Here is an 18,766-nt window from a genome sequence, read left to right as displayed (position 1 = left end):
CAAATAATAAATTAATACCAAATTAAAATAAAGAATGAAATAAATAATAAATTAATACCAAATTAAAATAAATAATATAATAAAATATGTAATAGAAAAAACAAATAATGAAATGATGGAATAAATAATAGAAGAATGAAATGATGAAATAAATAATAGAAGAATGAAATGAGGAAATAAATAATAAAATTTAAAAATTAAAGGGAAAGGAAATATTAACTATTTAAAAAGTAAATACAATTAAATAAATAAGGTAAAAATTGCAGTAAAAAAATAAAATAAAAATGGAAATTAAGAATGAAAGAAAAAACAGTGTGAATTAAAAATGAAGCAAAATGATAAACCAAAAGAAAAACAGTAAGATGAAATATTAAGCGCATAAATTAGAAAATGAAGAAAATAGAAATGAAGCGACTATTATTTCTTTTTCCGTAATAACTAATTAGGACGAATTAATTAAAAAGAGACAGAAAAAAAGTCCTGGCGATTCATGGCCGGGGCGGGCGGCGGCAGGTGCGGCGGGGCGGGGCGTGTGGGGGCGGGGGCGGGGCGGGCGGGGGCGGGGGCGGGGCGGGCGGGGGGCGGGGGCGGGGCGCCGGGCGCGATAACGCCCCGCGGGAGCGGCGGGTGCCGAGAGCCGCTGCTGAGGCGGGGAGCGCGGGCGGGGGAGCAGCGCGGGCCGAGCCCAGCCCAGCCCGCCATGGGCAACGCGGCCGGCGGCATGGAGGGGGGGGCGGCGGGGCGCGACCCCCGGCCCCCAGGCCCCCCCCCCCGGCACCGCCCCGCCGCCCGCCCGGCAGCCCATGCCCACCGCCGCCGAGCTGGAGGAGCGCTTCGGCCGCGTCCTGGTGAGTGCGGGGGGGCCGGGCGTCCGCATCCCACCCCGGCGGCAGTTTTGCTCTGTTCTCATTTTATTAGTCGAGCGATTAATTAAATCCACCCCGGTTGATGTAGTATTTGTCATTAGTAAGGGTAATGGTTCCGCTGGTTACTCCCGGGGGATGCTCGACCCAGCCCGCGGGATGCCCCACAGCCGGTGCGGTCCCCGGGGGGCACGGGGGGATCCACCCACTGTTGGGGTGACCCCGGCTGCGGGACACCCGGCCGTGGCGGGGAGCTGGCAGGGCCCGCAGCCGGCAGTGTGCTGCAGGCAGCCGGTGCTGCGGATGGCGAGGCTCACCGCCCTCCCCTGCCTCCTCCTTCCCGGGGCCCTTCTCCCTGGGATAAACCACCGGCATCGCTCCCGGTGTCCCCCCAAGCCGCGTTCTCGTGGGATGACAGCTCCTTGGAATCCCCGGAGCTGGGGGAGAGCAGTTCGCGCCTGCTGCCCTCCGTCCTTGGCGGCTGGCCGTGACCTTCGCGCCGCGGTCCCACCGGGGGAGCCAGCCACACTCCATCCCGCACCCTCTCCCAAAACGCTCCGTGGTGGAGAGTCAGGCTGGGAGCTGGGAAAAAAAAATGCGGCTTTAACGCCCTGTTTCCCCGGTGGGAGCTGGAGTTGCCCTCCCTGTGCCGGGAGCAACCACAGGGAAAAGCTCCTGCAGATGCTGGTACACTGGGATCCACTGGGTAGGATCCACCAGGTGGGATCTACCATCCCAGCCCTGAGCACAAATGGTTGGGAAGCTTTTTTTTCTCGTGTGGCATTTGTAGGAGGATTATTTAGGGATGGGCATAGCAGCTAGAGCCGCCACCGCCTCCCGGCCCCTGGCGCGGGGCAGTGACGGTGAAGAGCTTTGCAAGGCGGGGACCTGCATGGGGCCCCCAAATCCCCGAGGAGGGGGCTTTGCAGTGGGATGCCCATGGTGGCAGGCGGCCGAGCTGGGCGGTGGTGCCAGCAATGGCTGCCAGGTGTGGTGGTGGTGGTGGCGGCAGGAGGGGAAGGTGGTGGCAGGGACCTCAGGGTGCTTCCGCTGCTGCTGCAAGGCCTCAGGAAATGGCGCGCTTTGCCCAGCTGGGTGGTGGCGGGTTGCAAATCCTAAAGTGAAAAAACATTGGAAAAGGGGAAAGCGCTGCTCCAGGCCCTCGCCGCCTTCGCGAGGGAAAGCCCTTTCCTGGGAACCAGGGGACCCAGGGAGCTGGGGTTCGGCCAGACGGGAACTGAGTGCCTTGTGAAATCGCTGTCCCAATCTTGCTTCCTCCTTTCACAGGTTCCCTTTCCCCTTCTCGTGGCTGGCGGGACTTTGGGACCCCTGGGCGGCAGAGGGGGATAGGGACTGGGGACATCCCTCCGCCATCACCCACCCCAACCATGTTCCGTGACTCGGGATTCATTCTTCCACCTCCTGAGCTTGTGAGATCAGTGATGGAGCAGGAGGGGATGGGCTGGCAATCTCCTGGTGGGGCATGATCCAGCTCTGACATGTTGCCATGGTTACAGTGATGCCATGTGCGCACATCTGTGCAAACCATTTTGGGCTGGACATCCCAGACTGGGAGAACTGGTAGGGCAAAGCCTGGGCAGAAAAGCCAACGGCAGAGCGCAGAGGATCCAAACTGGATAAACCCAGCGCATGCCAAGAAATGGGGAGTTTAGTTTTATCCTCAAAAGCTGACTTCTGCCCAGGGAGGGTACTGTGGCAGATGCTGCCCTGGCAGAGCAATGGGTTGTCCCTGTGCCAAGCGGTCTGGGATGTGCCCAGGTGGCTTTTTGGGATGGAGAGAAGGAAATGGAGCATCTTTGCTGCTGGGATAGAGATGCTCCCACTTGGAGCAGTCAGGACTTTTCCCCTTTTGCATGTCAAGAGGCAGCAATTGGGAATATATAAATTAATTTGGGAATTGAGGGTGTGGTGGAGGTGAAGCTGGGAATAGCTGGGGGGGTTGGTTGGAGCCTTGGGGATGGCGGCCGATGGGCACAGGGGCTGCTCCGGCGGGGGGGGGGTGCTGGCAGGGGCTTTGCTGCCTCCTCTCCCAGGACCTGGGGGAGAGTATGGCAAACGTCACTGCTGCAGATGTTTGCGGATGTGCTGTTGGCTTCAGTGGTGAGACTGATCCCCAGTGAGCGCCAGCTGCAGTGTCGGCCTCTGCTCAACTGAGAAGGAAACCTGATGCTTGGCTTTCTGCTGGATCCATCCTGCACCCGGTCCTAGCGCGGTGGCCGAGTCCGGCTGGTTGCTGTGGGGGCTGCGATGGGGTGCCCCCATGGGGGCCGTGTGCCTGGGGTAGAGAGGGGAACGGCTTGTGATGGATCAGGCCCTGGCTGAATGAGGAGGGTGTCCCAGTGCAGGGCTCCCCCCCGTGTGTGGGTACGAGGGGGCACCAGGCACCCGGTGGGGCTGTGGGCATGGTGGCTGCATCAGGCTCATTTCTCCAGCCTGTGCTGAGAGCAGCTTCGGCTCGTTCTTAAAATAGAGCCAGGAGCAGCAGGCAGCAGCAGCCACCCACCCCTCAGCCTGCTCCTTGCCACCCTCGCAGCAGGATCCGGCCATCCACAGGGGCCCTTCTGCTCCTCTGCTGGCTTGTCCCTGCCTGGCATGTGGTGGGTATGGCACCTGGCTGGATCCAGGGGTTCCCTGGTGGGAGGAGCTGGTCCTGGGAGCATTGCCCAGCCTGGCTGGCTGCATGCAGGAGAGCCCTCAGTGGGCCTGATCCTGCTGGGTGCCCAGCTCTGAGCCTTGGGAAGAGGCAGGAGGACGGGTCCAGTGGCAGTCAGGGTCACTGGAGGGGATGCCGTGGGTTGGCTGGTGCTGTGGGGCTGGGCACGTCCCAAAGCCCCTTGGGTGGGAGTATCACACTCTGTGGCCATAAGGGATGGAGAATCCCGGGAGCGGGGTGGTCCATTGGCCACTAGCTCAGGCACCTGGCGACCTTAGTCCTTCCTGTGGCCGGTGAAAGCCCCAAACCTGCCATCTTGGGGCTGCTTTGGCCCCTTCCCTGCAGCGGACAAGGCTGGTACCCAGTGTCTGGACTGGGATGCTCTCCCATGCCACATGCCAGCAAGGCTTTCCATCCCCATCTCATGGCTGCACATCCCCCACACGCCCCAGAAACGATGCTCTCTGGGTTCAGCCTGGTTTTCACTCCAGCCCATCGGTGTTTCAGAGCAAACACTTCCGTAAAGGATGCTTTGAATTTTTTGTGCTGAGGTTTGGTGCAGAGCCTGGCTCTGCTCAGCTCTGACCGCTCATGTGCAGAACAAAATAAAGGTGTCTGACGCCCAGAATAGTTCCATCTCTCCGACGGCAGCAGCCCCAGCGCTGTGGGTGCTGCAATATGAAAAGGTCTTTTCATACCGGAAAATGATGTAGGTGCTGCTTTACGTCACCCCAGCCTCAGTTTTAGGTGCAGGGTAAAGCCCAGCTCAGCCCTACGGCTGGTGTTGGCTGAGCTGGTGGGTCCTGGCTGGCTGCATCCTGGTGCTGGACATGGGTGGGATGGCACTGTAGGCTCCATGGCACCCTGTGTCCCAGGAGGGTTGGTGGGGGATGTTTGGTGGCGTCCGTTCATTAACCTGGTGGGCTGTGATGCTGCTGGGAGGCTGGGGAAGCCCCACGCTGGGGTGGGACAAGGGTGCTGGGTGCCGGCCGGAGAGTGATGGGAGGTGGGATGTGGCTGCTGGGGCCAAGCCCCTGTGGCTTCTCCATCCTTGTCCCCCGAGGAGAAGGACTAAGTCCTTCCTCTGACACCTCTGATGTGCTTGGCTGCTGCCCTGCCCCACATCACCCACCCTGCCCCACACCTCCCACAGCACCAGTCCCCTGATCCCCAGCAGGAAATGAGCCAGTTTCTTCACACTGCTGGTTGATGCTGAGGACTAGAGTGGAGCCACTTCCTCCCCCCCAGCACCACGTGCCCATCTGGGGCCGTGGCGGGATGCAGCCACCACCCAGTTTGTACCCGAACTGTGCCACATCCTGCCACCCAGCCCAGCCCTGCTTGTGAGGAGGGACTGCAGGGCTCTGTGGCAGAACTGCCTCCGTAGGGACATCCCCAGCATCCCCCTGCCCCACCTGCATCCCCGTGGTGGGGAACCCATGGGAGGTCCTGTCCCACCGGTTGTGCTTGGTCCTGGTTTTTCCAAGTCCCACACATAGTCGACTGGAAAAGGTGGTCCAGGTGCCACCATCCCCCCTCTGCCAAGAGCACCTAACAACGTGCCATAGGTGCTGCTGTAGCCCTGGGTGGGGTGTTTGGGCATGTAGTCCTCTTGGCGCAGCCATGTCCCTTGGCCTGACCCTCCTGGGGGGGCTCGTCTACTCCAAGGATGGCAACTTGGGGACCACAAGGACAGGGCTCTGCAGCAAAGGGGACATCCAGGTGCTGCTGCCACTTAGCCCACCCTGGGTTCAGCTGGCAGATCCGGTGCAGCCTCGTCAGCTTTGCAATGAGGCTGTTTCTGACCCTGCCGTCTGATTTTACCCTCCCTGCAGAGCTCTCCGTGCGAGCTGTCCCCTGGCTAAATCTGGCCGAGTGCTGGCTCCTTCCCGCCCACGTCTCCTGATTTTGACTTCTTGCAAAAGCAGCTCGACAGGTCCTTGGTGGAGGCAGGTGGTGAGGTTTCTGCTCCTGCCCGCCACTGTGGCACCTCTCCTCTTGGACCTGCTCTTCTGTGTGCAACCAAACCCGTGGGAGATGCCTTTTCCCCAAGGATATGGTTGTCCCAGGGTGCCTGCACCCCACACGCCCAGTCCTTAACATCAGGGGACCCTAAAGCTGGATGTTAAAGGTGACCCGGGGCTGCGTGTTGCCTCCATGTGCCAGCATGGCCGGGCTCTCCAGGCGAGCAGCAGCCTCAGCTCCCGCATCTCCCTGGGGGCTGGATCACCAAGAAATGGTTCTTTGGGGAAAATAAATCACCTGTGACCAGAGCTGAGCTCCCAGCCTGGCCCAGGCCATGGTGAGGGCTCTGTTAAAGGCTCTGCCGGTCACCCTATGGTGTCCCTTAGGGACCTGCTGGGTGCCCTGAGCACCCCAGCGGCAGGAGCAGCACCGGGAGCCCCCTGAAGCCCCCGGCTGTGGTGTGGAGTGGTTTCGGCAGCTGCCTCATGCCGTTTGGAGAGCGGAAACCACATCATGTCCTGCCAGGGTGGCCCCGGGGGGGTGACGGGGGCCAGGGTTGTGCAATGGTGTTGCGGAGGGATGTGGTGACACACCAGACTCTGCCCTGACATCATGTCTCTAAAGAAATGCTGGTTTCACCAGCTGGGCTCGTCACGCACCTGCGGCGGGGGACTGGGAGGTGACCGTCATCCCTGAGCAGGGCCCAGGCTCTGGGGTTCCTCAGCTGTGTCCCCAGCCTGTGTCTCTGTTCCTCACCAGAACTGGGCTGGCTGAGGCTGGTAGCATTGTGCGCTTGTGACACGGATGGACGGGTCCAGTTTTTCCTCCTGTCCTCCAATAACACCTTCTGCCTCGGGGAGCCCCAGGTGGGGACATTGCTGATGGGCCCATGGCTGGTGGGATGCAAACATCCTGGGAATGGTCGTGTCCCCATCCTCCCCCTGATATCCCCATCCTCCCACCACTGAGCAAGGACACCGGGTGCTGGATGAGCAGTGGGTGCTACAGCCCCTGGGCATGTTTCGGGGGATGACCCCAACCCTGACACTATCACCCCACAGAACTCCATGAACCTGCCCCCAGACAAGATGAAGCTGCTCAACCAGTATGACAATGAGAAGAAGTGGGAGCTCATCTGTGACCAGGTGAGGTCCAGGTGTCACAGTGTCTCTGGTGCTGTCCCTGTCCCCAAGTGCCACTTGTGGAACAGGCACCAACCTGGCATGTGCCGAGTGCTGACATCCGTCCCTGTTAGCGCGACAGTGCCTCATTAACCTGATTAAACGTTGATGCAGTACAGGGGCAGGGACAGGGACACTGGCTGCTGCAGAGACAGTGGCATGTCCCTGCGCCGCGGGCGGGCGGTTTGGTTTCAGCCTCTCTCTGGGGCTCGTAGGAGCGTTTCCAGGTGAAAAACCCACCATCTGCCTACATCCAGAAGCTGAAGAGCTACTTGGACACGGGTGGCGTAAGCAGGAAGGTGAGGACTCCCCCTTGCACCCCGTGTCCCCTTCCTGGGTTGGGCGTGGGGACAGTGCCAACAGCTCTCCCCATCCCATAGTTCAAGAGGCGAGTACAGGAATCGACACAGGTTCTCCGGGAACTGGAGATTTCCTTGAGGACCAACTACATCGGGTAAGGGTGAGGTGTCCTTGTCGTCACCCAGCTGCCACTGCTGTCCCCGGCGTTGCTGGCAGAGAGATTGGCAGTGGCTTGTGGCCGTGGGGGTGACAGCAGGATGTGGAGGCTGGTGGCCTCATCCTGCCCCTCTGAGATGGCTCTGATGGGAGGACGGGGGTGCTGTAGGACCTGAACCCCATTTTGGCTCTCTGGTACCCCCTGGGTGCCAGGATGGACCCTGGTCCCCACCCTGCGTGTCCCAACCCCTCACGGTGTGGTGGGTTCTGAGCTATGGGTGCCTGTGTCCCACCACCCAGGGTCAAGCTGTCCTGCAGTGGTGGCAGCAGAGCCCCTGGGCTGTCCCCTGCCCATGCATCGGGAGGTGTGCCAGCTCATGGTGCCACCTCATGTCCACAGCGTGTCCCACCCTCGCTGGGGACCTCTGACCGGGGGTGGCTCCACTGAGGGGCTGGAGCAGGGAGATGGGAGGGTGAGGAGGGCTGTCGGAGCCCACTAACCCCCTGCACCCCACAGCTGGGTCCAGGAGTTCCTCAACGAGGAGAACAAGGGGCTGGATGTGCTGCTGGAGTACCTCGCCTTTGCCCAGTGCTCCGTCGCGTATGTCACCACCGGCTGCCCCATCCCCCAGGCCAGGGCCAGCCTCCCCTGGGACTCAGTGAGGCTGGGGATGTCCTGGGGGGCTCTTCCCCAGCATGGGAGTGATGGAGCTAAGGATCCTCCATCGCTAGGGTTGAGCAGAACATCCCAGCATCCCCAGCCTTGGGGACCCCGGTGGGGGTGTCTGCCCATATCGGGGTGCCACATCTCACCCATCTCTGTGTCCCCACGGGCCACCAGGTACGACATGGAGAGCGCCGAGAACGGCAGCCCAGGCTCTGACAAGGGCAAGGTCCTGGAGCGGTCGCTGGAGGACCTGAGCAAAAGCAGCTCCTCGTCCCCCACCCAGGGCTCCTCCAAAGTGCGGCACCTCACTGTAAGGTAACACGTGGTCCGTCCCCAGCTGTCCCCCTCGGCCTCCATGCTCCCCGCCTCGCTGCACCCCCAGCCGCGCCATGCTCAGAGAGGGGCTCGGCAGGGAGACGCAGGCCTGGTCCTAAAAATGGGTCCCCGTCGCTGGTTTAGGGGGGGACAAAGCCACGTCCCCATGTATGCATGCAAGGGACAAACCCTGCAGGCCCCCAGCCGGCCCCCAGCCCCACACCGTGACCCTTGTGGGATGCTCTGGGTAAAATCCACGAATAAGCAAAAATTGGAGATGCTGGAGAATTTGGGGGAGCAAATTGCAAATCGTTCCCCCCCAAGTTTAAAACCGGGGTGGAGGAATGGCCTGCGACCCCCGTGGCCGGTCCCCGTGGCTGGTGGCTCTCGCTTGGCGCCATTCACCCCCGCAGCCCCCTTCTAACCCCGCTCTTCTCTTGCACGCTGCCGGGGGACGCGCTGACGGTAGGTGACGGGGCCAGGGCACTGGCGGGACAGGGACACCCTGGTGGGACTCCGCTGCCAGTCACCGGCATTGGGGACAGTGCCTGTGGGGCATCCCCAGTGGGCAGAGGGGGGGGTCCCAGGGGACACCCCACCACAGTCACCCTGGGAGCCGTAATGTGGCACCCCGGGGACCATGGGGGTCCCTGATCGCCTGCCAGCAGCTCTGGAGGAGCCGAGGTGTCCCCCTCCAGCCCCAGGGACAGGTCAGGAGTGACGTGGCACCCGGAGGGGGTCCCAGCCCTTGTCCCCCAGCTGTGTCCCCAAGCCTGGGTGTCCCAGGGGCGCCGCGGGAGCCCCGTTTCTCCCTCCTGTCCTGCAGGCTCTAACGCACCTCCAGCTGCTGCCTCTCGAACCAGCACATCCACACCCTCCTCCGCCACGTCCACCCCAGCGTCCCCTGCAGTGCCCTGGGCAGTGATGGGGACAGTAGCCCCAGGTCACCCAGCAGCTCCTACCCACCCCGGTGAGCCTCTGAGACCACCTTGTGCACACCCATCCCACCCCCAGCACCCCAGCAGCCCAAGCGCTTGTAGACGGACATGGACGTGGGGGGGTCTCTCCCGTGGGGACACAACTGTCCAGGTCCCTTGGTGTCTTCTCGCTCTTGCTGCCCACCCCCCCCACCCCCCCCGGCTTTGCGCTGCGCCGCCCCGGCTGCCCCCCAGCCCCTGCTCAGTGCCCTTTCGCCCACCCAGGCTGAACCCCTCGCACAGCAGGAAGGCACTTAGGAACTCCCGCCTCATCAACCAGAAGGATGACGTCCATGTCTGCATCATGTGTCTCCGCGCCATCATGAACTACCAGGTGGGGGAGGGCAGGGTCTTCGGGGACCCACCTGGGGCTCCTCGAAAGCCTTCAGCCCCTATGGGGCCATCTTCAGGGTCAGGGGTCGGGGTGGGACCCGGTCGCCATCCCCTCGCTCTGAGATGTCCTCACTCAACCTCGCGTCTGGTGGGGATGTGGTGTGGGGACGTCCCAAGGTCCTGGAGCATCCCTGGGCTGGGGACAGGAGGATGCACAACCCCATTAATGCTCCTTTTGCCCCCAAGTCTGGCTTCAGCCTGGTGATGAACCACCCAGCCTGCGTCAACGAGATCACCCTCAGCCTCAACAACAAGAACGCCAGGTAGGACCCATCCCCTGTCCCCCTGTCCCCCAGCCCGTGCCACGGCCCCAACCCCCTCCCACCCCATGTCTGCAGGACCAAGGCGCTGGTGCTGGAGCTGCTGGCTGCTGTCTGCCTTGTCCGAGGTGGCCATGACATCATCCTGGCCGCCTTTGACAACTTCAAGGAGGTGAGTCCTCAGCAGCCATGCATGGTCCCCACACTGACACCTGTGCTCTGGCTGGGTTCGTGCCTCAGTTTCTCTGTGTGGCAGAGCCCTGCATCATCAGGGCATCCTCTGTCCTGACAACGCCTGTCCTGTCACTTGCTTGTGGGTGCTCCAGCCATTGGGCTCGATGTCCCCATGCCAGGACCACATCGCAGCTGGACTGGGTGGCGGGCAGCACCTGTCAGAGTTGGGATGACATCCCTGGCAGGTGCCTCCTGCCTTGCCGCATCCCTGGGTGCCCACCCTGGCTGTGTCCCTCCTGGCCCTCAGCCCCCTGCTCTCCCACCCCAGGTCTGCGGGGAGAAGAACCGCTTTGAGAAGTTGATGGAGTATTTCCGAAACGAGGACACCAACATCGACTTCATGGTGAGCAGCTGTAGGGCTGGTGCTCTGCTGTCCCCAGGGGCACTGTGTGCCCAAGGGGCAGCTGAGCCACTGTCCTGTCCTGGGTGTGCCAAGGGCTGTGGTGTCCCCCAGGGCTGCTGGGCTGCTGGTGCTTCCCCAGGGCTGTGAAACCGCCCTGCATTCTCCAGGGGCCACCACGTCCCCGAGGGCCACCAGTCCACTGTGCACTACCTGGGGCACCGTGTTCCCAAGGATTACTGGGCCACCATGCCATGCTGGTGGCCACATTGAGCCTGTGCCTGTCCCGCAGGTGGCCTGCATGCAGTTCATCAACATCGTGGTTCACTCGGTGGAGAACATGAACTTCCGCGTCTTCCTGCAATATGAGTTCACCCACCTGGGGCTGGACCAGTACCTGGAGGTGGGTCATCCTGCACCGCCCCGGTGCTGAGCCCTGCTGCTGGGGGGAGGGGTGGGTGCCCTGTGACGGTGCCACTGGCTGTCTCATGGCAGAGTCTCCGTCTCACCGAGAGTGACAAGCTGCAGGTGCAGATCCAAGCCTACCTGGACAACATCTTCGATGTGGGGGCCGTGCTGGAGGACTCGGAGACCAAGACGGCGGTGCTGGAGCACATGGAGGAGCTGCAGGAGCACGTCAGCCAGGTGGGATGCGGGTGCGTGGGCAGGAGTTGCTGACGCCAGCCCCGAGGGAGGGATGAGGATGGGGCTGAGCAACGTCACTTCGTCCCCTGCAGTTGACGGAGAAGCTGCAGGATGCGGAGAACGACTCCATGGCCAAGATAGCGGAGCTGGAGAAGCAGCTGAGCCAGGCGCGGCAGGAGCTGGAGGCACTGCGGGTGAGCGCCCATGGGCGTTACGGTGCTGCAGGCAGGGGTGGGTGCCTGGGGGGCCGGGGTTTGAGGGGTGCAGTGGGACACCGGTGATCTGCTGGGGCTTGTCGCCACTGCAGGAGCAACTGAGCCCGCCACGGCCACCCAGCCCACCGGCCCCGCAGCCCCAGGAGTGCTACCGGCTGGCGCTGGAGCGGCAGCTGGCAGAGCTGGAGGAGAAGGGCTTGGTGCAGATCCTGCGTGGGCCTGACGGAGACGTCGCCATCAAAATTGTTCCCGTCGTCATAGAAACGCCAGCAGCCCCCGTGGTTACTGGAGAGGCCACTGCTGCCGCCACTGCTGCCGCCACTGCCACCTGCACAGGTACCATGGGTGCAGGGGGATGGCAGCAGCCCGCAGTGTCCCCTTCCTAGTGGGGACACGTGGCACAGGGGCGCGGCAGCAGCGTGTCTCCGAGGGGGGCGCAGGGATGTGCCCAGGGACACAGGGTCACTCGGTGGCAGAGGGGATGTGGCGGTGGCACTGTGCCTGCTGTGCCACCGTCACACCCACGTCTTCTTTCCATTGCAGATGGTTTGGCTCCGGCTCCTCCAGCAGCACCTGGCACACCGCCCCCCCCGCCCCCCCCCCCCCTTGCCGGGGGCTGAGCCTGGCCCCCCAGTGCCCCCCGCACTCCCATTGCCTGCAGGCACCGACCCCCCACCAGCCCCTCCGCTCCCAGGCACCCAAGTGCCACCCCCACCCCCACTGCTCCCAGGGGGGTTGGAGGGCCCTGTCCCCCCACCTCCACCACCCCCACCCCTGGGTGGGGAGCTCCCAGCTGGGCCAGCTGCCCCTCACCCTGCTGGCAGTTCAGGTAAGCGTGGCCCAGGGACAGTGGAGATGTCCCCCAGGTGAGGGCTGGGGGAATCCTGGGGTGGGTTTGGGAGCCCCCCACCCCATGATGTGTTGTCCCCCCTCCCTGTCACCCCACAGTGAAGGTGAAGAAGCCAATCCAGACCAAGTTTCGCATGCCAGTCTTCAACTGGGTGGCCCTGAAGCCGAGCCAGATCAATGGCACAGTCTTCACCGAGCTCAATGATGAGAAGGTGCTGCAGGTGAGGACACAGGAGGGTCCGGGGGGGTCTGGGTGCAGCACCCTTGGTTGGCCAGAGCCCCAGTCCACACTGCACCCACACTGAGGTTGCCTCCATGCCCCCCTTGTGCCTATCTGGGGGTGTCACATGGCTGCTGGAGGAGCTGGACGTTGGAGCAGCTCCTTGGCACCACGGAAAAGGAAAACATGGTATCTGCCATCCTTCTTTGGTCACCTGGTCCTTGTCCTCTTGCTTCATCCTTATCCTCCCATCCTGTCCATTTCTTCCACATCTTCGTCCTCTGGTCCCCTCGTTACGCCCTTCCTGTCCCTGTCCTTTTCCCCTTGCTCCATCCACATCCCATCAACTTGACCTCATCCCCTTGCTCCATCTTCATCCTCTCACTCCTCACCCCCTTGTCCTCGCCCTCTGGCCCTGTCCTCATCCCAGATGTCCTGTGTCACCTCCCTGCTGTGCCTTCAGCCCTGTCTCTCTGCAGGAGCTGGACATGAGAGACTTCGAGGAGCAGTTTAAGACCAAGGCACAGGGCCCCGGCTTGGACATCAGTGCCCTCAAGGTGAAGGCCATGCAGAAGGCTCCCAGCAAGGTCACCCTCATGGAATCCAACCGAGCCAAAAACCTGGCCATCACACTCCGCAAGGGCGGCCGCAGCATCCAGGACATCTGCACAGCCATCGAGACGTGAGTGTCCCCTCCTTGATGGGAGGTCAGGCACAAGCCCAGCTACACCAGGGGGCTGGGATGGTGTTGGGTGTGCTGGGGTTGGAGGGGTGATAGCACCAGCTGGGGGGACGGGGGGATGCGGGAACCAGGCACAGAGAGACGGAGGGATGCGGGGACCAGACACAGAGAGGTGGAGGGATACGAGGACCAGCCATGGGTGACAGGGCCTTGGGGAGCTGGTCGCAGGGTCTGACTGCACTGCGGGTTTCCCACCACCCACAGGTATGACCAGCAAGCCCTGAGCCTCGATTTTCTGGAGCTGCTGCTGCGCTTCCTGCCCACCGAGTATGAGCGGACACTCATCGGGAAGTTTGAGCGGGAGCAGCAGCCACCGGAGGAGCTCTCAGACGAGGATCAGTTCATGATCCGCTTCAGCAAGATCCCACGCCTGGCTGAGCGCATGAATGTCATGATCTTCCTGGGCAACTTCAACGACACAGCCCAGCTGCTCATGCCGGTGGGTGCTGCGGGGGGCACAGGGTGGCTGTGGGTGGGGGGCTGCGAGGAGGTGGCACCCTGCAGCGAGACTCACGGGCTTTTCCTCCCATCCACAGCAACTCAACGCCATTATCGCCGCATCCATGTCCCTCAAGTCCTCCAGCAAACTGCGCAACATCCTTGAGGTCTGGAGCTTGGCATGGGGTGGCCCTGGTGGAGGGACGTGGGGCTGGGATGGGTGCCTGCAGGGCGCTGCTGGGGCATGTGTAGGTGCTGTGCCCCCTCCCCAGGGTGCCCCATCCATGCCGGGTTGTGTACCCCAGCCGTGGTGTCTCCACAGATTGTCCTGGCCTTTGGGAACTACATGAACAGCAGCAAGCGCGGGGCAGCCTACGGCTTCCGCCTGCAGAGCCTGGATGCGGTAGGGTCCCCACAGGGCTGCCCCCTTTGCTGGGCCATGGGGACACTGTCACTGCCCGGGGATCAGCCTTGGGGATGGAGGGACACAAGGACCAGCTGTAGGGATGGAGGGATGAAGAGACCAGGGTTGGAGAGGCAGGGGGAGGAACCAAAGTGGTGGAGATGCCCGAGAGATAGCCATGGGGTTCGGAGGATGCAGAAATCAGATATGTAGAGATGGAGGGATGCAGGGAGCAGCTGTGGGGATGGAGGAAGATGAGAACCAGCCGCAGGGATCGATGCAGCCTACCCTGAGCGGTGCGGGGCGGTGCGGGGGGCGATGGGATGCGGGTCGGGGCTGACGCTGTTCTCTCGCAGCTCCTGGAGATGAAGTCAACAGACCGCAAGCAAACACTGCTGCACTACCTGGTGCGGGTGATCATGGAGAAGTACCCCGAGCTGACCGGCTTCCACACCGAGCTACACTTCCTTGACAAGGCGGGCACAGGTAGCGCCCATGGGCGCTGGGCTGGGGGAGTCATGACAGGCTGCAGCCATGGTACAGGGTCTCTCCGAGTCTGCTCTGACCCCCGCACTGCTCGCCCTCCCTGCAGTCTCCCTGGACAGCGTGTTGCAGGACGTGCGGAGCCTGCAGCAGGGGATGGAGCTGACCCGCAAGGAGTTCATGCGGCAGGACGACAGCCCCGTGCTCAAGGAGTTCCTCAAGGTCAACTCAGAGGTGATGGAGAAGCTGCAGGCTGACAGCAAAACTGCCAAGGTGGGTGCTGGGGGTAGCACAGGGTTGTGGAGCGGGATTGCGCCCCCCCATTCCTAGGTGGGACACCCTGGGGTGCCCTGTGCCCACACGTCTGTTCCATGGGAGAGGCTCCCGGCTGGGACGTGGCTCCAGCAGAAAAGCTGGGAGGGGTTTGGAGGGGGATGGCGTTGTGGGAGAGGCTGGGAGGAGGCAGTGGGTGAGGGAGTGCTGGTGCCCCGGCCTCAGCCCCCCAGTCGAGGTGTCTGTGCCCGCAGGAGGCGTACGAGTCGGCTGTGGAATATTTTGGGGAGAACCCCAAGACCAGTCCTCCCACCACCTTCTTCCCCATGTTCATGCGCTTCATCAGAGCCTACAAGGTAGGAGGAGACAGGGTGTGTGTGCCGTGTTTCTGGGGGCTGGGAGAAGGTTTGGGGGGGGTCTGACCCCACTTTGGAGTAACTGGCAAAATCTGTGCACGGGGCTGGGGGCTTGGGGCTCACAGGACAGGAAACCCTGGGGCTCAGCACTGTGCTTCGGGGTGCTCAGGGATGCTGGAGCTGAGCTGGGGGGAGATGGGGGGGGCTGCTGTCCCACAGCAGGACCCCTCTGGCTCAGCACACCCTCCCTGTACCTCTCCCAAGAAAGCAGAGCAGGACATCGAGCTGTGGAAGAAGCAGGAGGCCATGGCCAAAGAGCCAGAATCTGCCCCCCCCAGCAGTGAGAACCGTCCTGAGGTGAAGGTGCCCCACGTGTCAGGGGTCCAGCCCTGGGTGGGCTGCATGGTGGGGAAGGGCAAAACAGGTCCTGCTGTGGAAGAGCGAGGGTGAGGGCACCCCGTCTCCTTTGGGGTGCGGCGGGAGGCCACACCGTTCACCCCGCGCTGTCCCCAACCTCAGTTGCCCACCCAGAAAGCCAAGCGGCAGCAGATGGACGTGATCGCCGAGCTGAAGAAGAAGCAGATGGTGAAGGAGCCGCTCATCTACGAAGGCAAAGATGGTGCCATCGAGGATATTATTTCAGGTGAGAGATTATTGCAGGTGACCAGCCAGGTGTCCCCCCCTGTGGCAGACTTGGTGCTGGCGGGGAGACCCTTGGTGCTGGGGGGCTGCAGGGGACGGTCACAGCCAGGAGCTGGAGGGCCGCCGAGCCCCGTTACGGGGACCAAATCTATCCCACACGGCAGAGCTGCCAAGTGCTCCCTGCCCTGTCTCATTAGCTCTTCCTCCTCTTCTGCTTCTTCCTCCTCTCTCCTCCTCCTCGCTGTCTCTCTGGATTGCTCTACTCAGCTCTGAAAACTGTTCCTTTCACAGCCCGGACGGGCAAACGCTCGTCCCGGCTCTTCTGCGACGTGAGCTTCAATGAGGAGAGTCCTCTGTAGGTAACGTGGGGCCAGCGCGGTGCCGGCAGGGCAATGGGGGCTGCTAGGCTTTGCCCCCCTCCTGAGCCAGGGGCCGGGGTCCCGCTGGTTGGCCCTTCGTAGCTGCTGCTCCTCCTGGCTCTGTGCTAGGGCTTCTCCTGAGCATCCTCCTACCCAAAGGTGGGACTCCTGGGTGGGGAGGGGGTCCAGCCGTCACCGGGTGGGCAGGGGAGCTCAGCCAGCTCCACACTTTCTCCCGCTGCAGATCTGCGGAACAACCCATACCGGCGCGCAGACAAGGGCCGCGGCAGTGCCAAGAAACGGGCTGCGGGGCAGAGCCTGCAGGCGACACCGGACATCTCGCTGTGACCGGCGCCGGCCCTGCAGCTGCCAGGACCATCCTTCTGCCACAGATGGGACCCCAGGATGTCAACCCACTGGCCCCGGACAAAGCAGGGCAGAGGCACAGCGCCTGCTCCCAGCTGCTCCAGCTGCTTAGTGTGCCAGCTCCCGCCCTGCGTGCCCTGGGGTCTGGCGCAGGGATGCCTCACTTCTTGCTTAGCAATGCCTCTGAGCTCCTCTCCTCCAGGCTGGCAGGGCTGGGGGACCCTCCTGGCTACAGGCAGGGAAGGGGGAGTACAGAAGGGGCCCCAGCTTGCCCTGGCAGGAGGAGAGTGGCTGCCCCATCCCTCCCCTAGAGCTGCTCCCTTGTACGCCTGCCCCAGGGTCAGCCCTGTGCGCCGGTGTGCCCCACTCTTCAGCTTGCTGGTGCCTTTGATTTCCCGCTGCAGGGGGGCGGAGGGTCATACGCCAGGGATGCAGCAATCCCTGCACATCTCCCCCCTCTCCCCCAGCCTTGCAGTGCCCTTTGAGACCTGTGCTCTCTGCTGCAGAGCTGAGCCGGCACGGGGCTGTGCCTCCAGCGAGGAGCCTGCTGCAACGATCCCACCCTGGGCACTCCCCGTACCCCAGGAGCTGGCAGGGGTGCTATTTTACAGTGGGATTTTTTTAAGTCTTCCTTAAAATTTCTCTGTGCTATAGGAGCAGGGACTGGGATACCCATATACAAGGTCTCACCAGGATCCTAAGGCCACAGTGAGCAGCACTAGGCTGTTCCTCAGTGCAGGGGAGGCTCTGTAGCTATGACAATCAGCAGCAGGGTCAAGGATTTACTGTCCTGAAGTCTCTGCGTGGTGGTACCTAGCTCTGCCCCTCCCCATCCATCCACCCCCTGTGTCAGGGCTGGAGCCTCTTGGAGCCAGCCGTGATGGTCAGCCCTTGGGGAGCAGGAGCTGCAGGACGCGACATGCAGCAGGTGCTAGACAGCCTCCAGCGACCACCGTGAGCCCAAAATGCTGCAGGGTCACCGCTGCAGTCGCAGGAGGAAGAGGCCAGAGAGCTGCACAAGCTTCCAAATAACACACTGGACTCCATTCCTCCCCTGCCCTGCTGCTGCTGGGTGAATCCAAACCATGCACTGTCACAATTAACCTGCTCACGCAATTAGCTTCATTAAATGGCCCCTGCTCGCCCTGCTGCCGTGTACGGCACACTCTACCTGGCGGCCGTGTACGCTCTCGCTCGCTGCAGCTCGTAGCCTGGGGTAAGCCCTCACCGTCCACCAGAGTAGCAACCGCTTCCTGCTGTAATTATGATGCTCTGCGCCAGCCGGCTCCGTACCGCACGCAAGCTCAAAGGGGAGGGAAGGGAAATGAATGTGTAACTTATAAATGCCTTTAAGCCAGAAATGGAAAACATTAACTGCTAATTTGTATACATTATTTTTATATACTGAAGGCCTGTTTAATCTAAAGCAGAACTGGTAATAAAATTACTCTGAGGATAAAGCACTTGTCTGTGGGAAGGGGGAAGCTTTACCTGGAGGCGGGGGATGCTGCAGGGAAGGGAGAGATGCGTGAGCTGCTGCTTGCTGCTCCACCGACGTGTTATCTCCTGCACAAGGATCGGCTGCCAGGCGCGGTGACCGTTGAGCATTTTGATGTGGAAGATCTATTTCTGATTTGCCCATGATGGCAGCCAGGGGGTAGGGTCTCTTCAAGGCTCTGCTCAGCCCCGCAGGCCCTGCCCCCCCTCCCCAAGACTGGCAGCCTCTAGGCAGGCATGATCAAATGGGTGAAAACAGAAGGAATACACATGCCACAGGGCAACAGAAGGGAAAAGCCAGGACTTACGGCTCTTCCAAAAAGCAGTCCCACTTCTTACTTCACAACCATCCCTAAGGAGAGGGCTACTGGACCCCCGGCCCCCACATGGCCACGTACAGACCTGCTGGGCTACCTGGTGCCAGGGGCCACCGTTGCTGCCATCCACTGCGTGTGGGAGCAGCCGGCTCGAGGAGGCGAGGTCTGGCACACGCTGTTTCATGGCTGCTCGGCCGGGCTGTACTCAGAGACAAGAAGTGCTCTGGTCCTTCCCCGAGCTGACCTGCACCTTACAGGGGAGTTAGTGACAAACACCCACTTTTTTTTTTTTTTTTTTTTTTTGTGGTTAACCGGTCTGACTCCTGTGTTCACAGTGCCGATATTGGTATGCGGCAGCAAACCCCCTCGGCTTCAGTTTGGGGTTTATGTTCCAAGATAACCCACCTCACTCACTCACTGGCAGTGCCATGAGCACACCTCTAGTCCATGGCACAGATTTAACACGAACGTGCCACCAAAGCGGAGATAAACAGCTCTTACACCAACAGTGAGCAGAAGCACTTGCTGGAAGGTGTGGGCAGGTCTCCAGAGCTCTGCCTGCCTGGCCTGGTGCCTCTGCATCCCAGACCTACTTTTCCCCATCGAGGGGAAGACTCAGCATCTCCCAGTACAGCA

At 61.5% G+C, this 18,766-nt stretch overlaps 1 protein-coding gene across 1 annotated transcript; it reads left to right on the top strand.

The window, feature by feature from the left end:
* The first annotated feature begins 700 nt into the window (after positions 1 to 700).
* FMNL1 (formin like 1) lies at positions 701 to 17,776 on the top strand. Its single transcript, XM_055790012.1, is given in 28 exon segments — positions 701 to 765; positions 767 to 848; positions 6,564 to 6,647; positions 6,899 to 6,982; positions 7,064 to 7,137; positions 7,657 to 7,740; positions 7,981 to 8,121; positions 9,324 to 9,432; positions 9,678 to 9,754; positions 9,830 to 9,923; positions 10,254 to 10,328; positions 10,618 to 10,728; positions 10,821 to 10,970; positions 11,063 to 11,164; positions 11,278 to 11,521; positions 11,729 to 11,778; positions 11,780 to 12,014; positions 12,134 to 12,255; positions 12,734 to 12,936; positions 13,201 to 13,435; positions 13,533 to 13,601; positions 13,757 to 13,837; positions 14,194 to 14,323; positions 14,430 to 14,593; positions 14,848 to 14,949; positions 15,214 to 15,312; positions 15,469 to 15,592; positions 16,195 to 17,776. Coding segments are annotated over 28 exon segments (3,294 nt in total). The 3' UTR covers positions 16,299 to 17,776.
* Positions 17,777 to 18,766: the final 990 nt, after the last annotated feature.

The sequence above is a fragment of the Falco peregrinus genome, chromosome 18, assembly GCF_023634155.1.
Source record: "Falco peregrinus isolate bFalPer1 chromosome 18, bFalPer1.pri, whole genome shotgun sequence".
Lineage (NCBI taxonomy): Eukaryota > Metazoa > Chordata > Aves > Falconiformes > Falconidae > Falco > Falco peregrinus.
Note: the sequence above shows the minus strand (reverse complement) of the source record. Positions and strands in the feature narration are given on the sequence as shown.